At 37.3% G+C, this 5,107-nt stretch overlaps 1 protein-coding gene across 1 annotated transcript; it reads left to right on the top strand.

Annotated features, from left to right (window-relative positions):
• Positions 1-394: 394 nt before the first annotated feature.
• On the top strand, positions 395-4,986 carry LOC131539187 (uncharacterized). Its single transcript, XM_058773560.1, has 5 exons — positions 395-894; positions 1,180-2,180; positions 2,331-2,400; positions 3,550-3,730; positions 4,272-4,986. Exons 1-5 carry the CDS (start codon positions 690-692, stop codon positions 4,423-4,425), a joined length of 1,611 nt encoding a protein of 536 aa, XP_058629543.1. The 5' UTR covers positions 395-689; the 3' UTR covers positions 4,426-4,986.
• Positions 4,987-5,107: the final 121 nt, after the last annotated feature.

Raw genomic sequence — 5,107 nt, 5'->3', positions numbered from 1 at the left:
CCTTATCGAAGAATACTTGCTTTCCAGAAAACAAGCCTTTCCCCATCACCGGCTTAAACCCAAGCATCATTACACGAGCCATTATCCAGAGCTCATCATTCAGTTTGGTCCACTCATTCGTTTGTGGACTATGAGGTTCGAAAGCAAGCACACGCACTTTAAACAGTGCACAAGAAAACTGCGTAACTTTAAAAATGTGTGCTCAAGCCTTGCAAAAAGACACCAGCTGTTACAAGCCTATCTTAGCGCTGGCAATCTCTTCCCACCAGCAATTGAAGTAGAAAAGGCAACTGCCTTTTACTCAAGTGACTACATTGCTGGCATCAGAGAATCAGTGGCAAAGTATGATTTTGGACCTGAAACTACTTTGATTGCTCATGAAGCAACAGTAAAAGGAACCAAATACCGAAAAAACATGTATGTTGTTATAAGTAAGGATGAGGATGGGCTTTAAATTGGTAAGATTATGATGATACTCACCTACAAAAATTCAGCAGTCTACTTCATCACTGAAAAGTGTAAGGCGTTGTGTATGCATGATGTAGGTGTTCACTGTGTGACCCCAATCAAGAACAGTTACTACTGCATTAATCAGGAGCACCTTCTTGATTATTACCCTCTACCGCAGTACTCAACTGGTGACATGGAAGTAATTGTTCTTCACCATACTTTTCCTTCATTGTAGAACTATGAGTATTCTGAATGATGACCTGAGGAGCATCATCCTCAGAGCCCTGCCATCAATTTCCAAAGATACTCAAGAAGCATTGACAGATGTGCTATTAAGATCTGGACAGGAATCTACAAAAGACTTAAAATATGTCACACAAGAAGATATTTCTGACCTTCTGCCACCCATTCAGCAACAGAAGCTTCTGGAAGCCTTTAAAAATGGTAACGTTGAAAAATTGTTACTGCATCTATTTTGCAATTAACGGTAAAATTTTAAATAGCAGTTCTGACCAAAATTTCATTCTTTTTTACACATTGTCTTTATACTAATGTGAAAAATGTACATTGTGCTTAATTTTACCATGTGAGCTGTAAATTACAGATAATTCAATCACTTAATGTTTTGTTTAAGGGTATTTTAAGTGACCAATGCTTTACTATTATTATTATTATTATTTAAAACTTTCAGTCTCATGTGTTCTTTTCCCTGTGTTTTTCCTGTTTTAGAGACAGGGGTGGTCACTTTGGACTTGCAAATACACCCTCCCACTACTCCAGCAGTCAGCAGTGATTCAGAACACCCTTGCTCCAGTCAGTCAAGTCTAGTCTCACTCTCAAATCCTGAATCAAGCAGCTCTGAAGACTGTGGCCCATCCTCCATTATCAAAAAAACATGGCCAGAGACTTTTGAGGTGCCATGGACCCTCATGCCTGCAGACATTCGTTCAGCAGTTGCTGATGGCAAGAGGCCTTCACCAGCAACACGCCGACAGATGGTCAGAGTTTTAGCAGATGAGGTTAGGAAGTATGAGCTTAATCCAACACGCTCACAATGTGTCACTGTGTGTAGAAACATCATACGCCAGTATCCTCAGAGTTTTGCTGATCTACGTGACAATGGTCAGCTACTAGGAAATGGCTATACCTCACTCTTGATTCAAATTAAGAACCGAATTGAAAATTTGAACCGCACCAGTAACTTTTGTCAGCACCATTCATCTGGTGATGGATTAAAAAGAGGTCCTACTGATACCTATGGCTGCACCAGATTCCAGCCCAATCTCCCACCAGAGGAGACAGATGAAACAGTAGAGCAGAAACGTCAGCGGATGGAGGAGATATACCGTCGAGATGGTATAAATGGTGCAGAAAGAGCAGAAGTGAATCAACTCTTGGAAACGACCTTCTGCCTGCAGCGGCAACAAATTAATATGCTACCAGCACCAGCCATTGCGGATTTAAGAAAGCAATGGCCATACCTTTTTACTCAGAAAGGACTTTATGGTCATTTTGAGCTACTTGCTGATATCAAAGTTCTGCGTGTACTTGAGCTTGCCATGGAGGAGTGTGGCAGAGCCATCATAGAGTTCTTCACCAACAAACCCACTAATGCAGATGTCCGGGCTGTCCTTTTACAGCGCCCAGACCTCGTGCCATCTTTCTGCGTTATTCAGCTTCTTATGGCTCACTTCTCTGAGAGCCTGGAACAGTTAATTCTTCTTGCAAACGTAAGTTACTTTTTATTTATTTTCTATGCTATGATTGTCCTGACAAGCAAAATGAATGATCTTTTTTTTTAATTTAAAGTATAGTGCATACAAGGCATTGTTAATTGTTTATTTTGTCCTCATTTCTACATCATTACATCTGTGTCCTAGGCACCTGCCTCTGCTGCTGATGTAGAAAGGACACTCACACTACCTGCAGCTCCTCGGCTTATACTCCTTGGTTTGTACAGTATAGCAGAATCTCTCTTTTTTTGGATGGTTATGATTACTCTACATTAAAGCAAAAAAAAAAATAAATATTAGGCCTAGTAGTAGTATTTTTACTGTTATTTCAGCAAAATGTTAAAGGGATAGTTAATCCAAAATCTGTCATTATTTACTCACTTTGTTGTTCCAATGTCATATGCCGTTGTTGTTTTTTCAGACCACAAAGGACAAAAAAAAAAGTCCTGATCGTGCACGTCCAAATAATAACAGTGGGAAGCAACTGGCATAAAGTAAAAATAAAAAAAAAAAAAAAAAAAAATTAAAGAGTGTCACAGATTGGGTATGATCCATTGTGTTCATATGTATTTGATAGGTTTAATGAAAAACAAACAAAATTTCATTTATTATTTAATGGAAATCCTGACATTGGCTTTTGGTGGTCTGTGCTTAACTGTGTGTCCATGAGACTATTAGTGCCATGCACAGTTCACTCCCAGAATAACAACAAATTATGATTAACAAATCAGTATGATACACAACATATAGAAATCTCCTGTACATGCAGTTGTGCACAGCAGACCAAAAGACAATATCAGGATTTATGTTAAATAAAACACTACATTTCAGTTTGTTTTTCTCCAAAACTTATTGTATACCCCCAAAACACTTGGAATATACAACATGTGTCCCATGGGCTCATTATGTGATAACTTTTGCCTCCTTAAAAGCTTGATGCTGGTCAATATTCACTGCCATTACATGGACGAGAGCGAGCAGATCATTTTTAATAATTTATTGTGTGGTCTGAAAAAGAACTTGCAGAGCCTTAGCACAACACCATGGTTAGTAAATAATGGCTTAATTTTGAAAAGTGTGGCACAACATGAGAGTAATTTATGATTTTATTTTATTTTATTTTTTTGGTGAAATAAACTTCAAAAATATTAATAAATAAAATTTAAGCAACATAATTTCACAATACAAAATTTATACACATTTACACTTAAAGGTCTGTCCTGACCAGTCCATGTTGAAATGCATTTCTGTTAGAAGGACAGGACTCTGTGACTGTTTTAAATTATAGCTTTCCTTGCATTCATTTGTAATTGGCAATGTCAAATTAATGTTATGTCAGTGCTGAAATTGTTTTTACTTTTTAAAGGTACAGGTGAAACACCAGGAAGCAGTATCCAGCAGTGGATGATCAGCCTTGAGGAGCACATCATTTGCGAGGGCATCCAACCGTCTTTCCTGTCTGGGCTTGCAGCTCTTTTCTCTACTTACTACAATCTCAATCTTCAGTACCAAGCTGAAGCCGCATGCACACTGGAATTCATCCAAAGGTCAGATATTTGGATGCATACATTCAATTTACTTAAAATACATATAGATTTAAAGCCGGTTTACAGGAAATGTGTTTATTTAAACACTTGGCCCTAATAAACAGGGAATATAGCATCAAATAGAGAAATTTCCTATCAAATATTTGAGCCCTATTAAGTAGCCATAAGTGACTGTCAAGGAAATAAAATGTCCATCAGTGGTGAGGTTGAAACCTTGAAAGGAAGCAGACTCATCCAGGACCCATCTTTTGTTGCCATTAAAATGCTGACCATGTGCATTTGTTACAATTTTTTCAGTCAAGATGTTATGTCAGTGCTTGAACAAAGAGATATCTTTAATCTAGACTGAAACACATCATTCAGCCCAAAAGATCTGAGTGCTGGAGCTTGTTAAGAGAATTTTCTTCCTGACAATGTAAAGCAAAGTGTTCTTGATACAAGAATAGACTTGCTATATTTATATATGCTATATTTATATGTTCCCCATGAGTAATCTTTTTCCCCTCCACACTAATTCTAAACACACACATTTGTTTTGCAGGCGGTTCATTGGGATAAATCCGGAAAAGGGCACCAAGGCCGGAGGAGTCATTTCAAAACGGACGGGGAAGGTCACTCAGAAAAAGAAAACCGTGAACCCTCGTGTCTCCAGTCTGCTTAAAAAATTGATGGATTTTGAGTGGGACTTTATCTAAGTATTACACACCACAGACCACACACACATCTCACACATGCATCACACATATGCGCATCTCACGCACACTCACATCACACACATCGGACACGCATCACGCACGCATACACACACACACACACATTCATTCATTCACACACTCTGTTTTTTCAGGTATTCAGTAATTCTTATTCACTTATAAACATTTACTCAGTTGTTCTTTAATTTGTTCACTTAATCTCTGTGTCCAGAGTTCATTTTTTGGACAGCCTGTATGACTTGGACAGCCATCAGAATAATTTGTTAAAGACTTGTTAAAGCAGTTGATTTATCATTTATACCGCTGAAATGTAAATTTATTGTAATAAATGTAATAATTTTTGAGCTTTGTTTTACCTTTTACTTTCATTTTGTACAAATGTCAGAATTTGATTTGGGGAATATTTTAAGTTTATTTCTGTTATGACCAATTCTTCCCCATAAATAGCTGAATTTTCATTTATTTTCTTTACTGTTATCTAGGCTTTTTCTAAGAAAGTTATTCAAAAGTTTAATAAAACAAGACATGTTTTGAAACAATACTTTAAAGCTGCTTTCCTTCTGTTACATTTTTAAGTCACTGTTTCAAAAGGTACACACTGTACACTTATATATACACACTGTAGTAAAACATGGTATTTTGTAGTAAGACTGTTAGGGGCAAT

Source organism: Onychostoma macrolepis, chromosome 04, assembly GCF_012432095.1.
Source record: "Onychostoma macrolepis isolate SWU-2019 chromosome 04, ASM1243209v1, whole genome shotgun sequence".
NCBI lineage: Eukaryota > Metazoa > Chordata > Actinopteri > Cypriniformes > Cyprinidae > Onychostoma > Onychostoma macrolepis.
Note: the sequence above shows the minus strand (reverse complement) of the source record. Positions and strands in the feature narration are given on the sequence as shown.

What these genes read in the sequence shown, in the direction of transcription:
- LOC131539187 (XM_058773560.1), top strand. Translation starts at nt 690, where the DNA reads ATGAGTATTCTGAATGATGACCTGAGGAGCATCATCCTCAGAGCCCTG. An exon ending in AGTTAATTCTTCTTGCAAAC is followed by an intron (nt 2,181 to 2,330) that starts GTAAGTTACTTT and finishes TCTGTGTCCTAG; the next exon opens with GCACCTGCCTCTGCTGCTGA. An exon ending in TCCTCGGCTTATACTCCTTG is followed by an intron (nt 2,401 to 3,549) that starts GTTTGTACAGTA and finishes TACTTTTTAAAG; the next exon opens with GTACAGGTGAAACACCAGGA.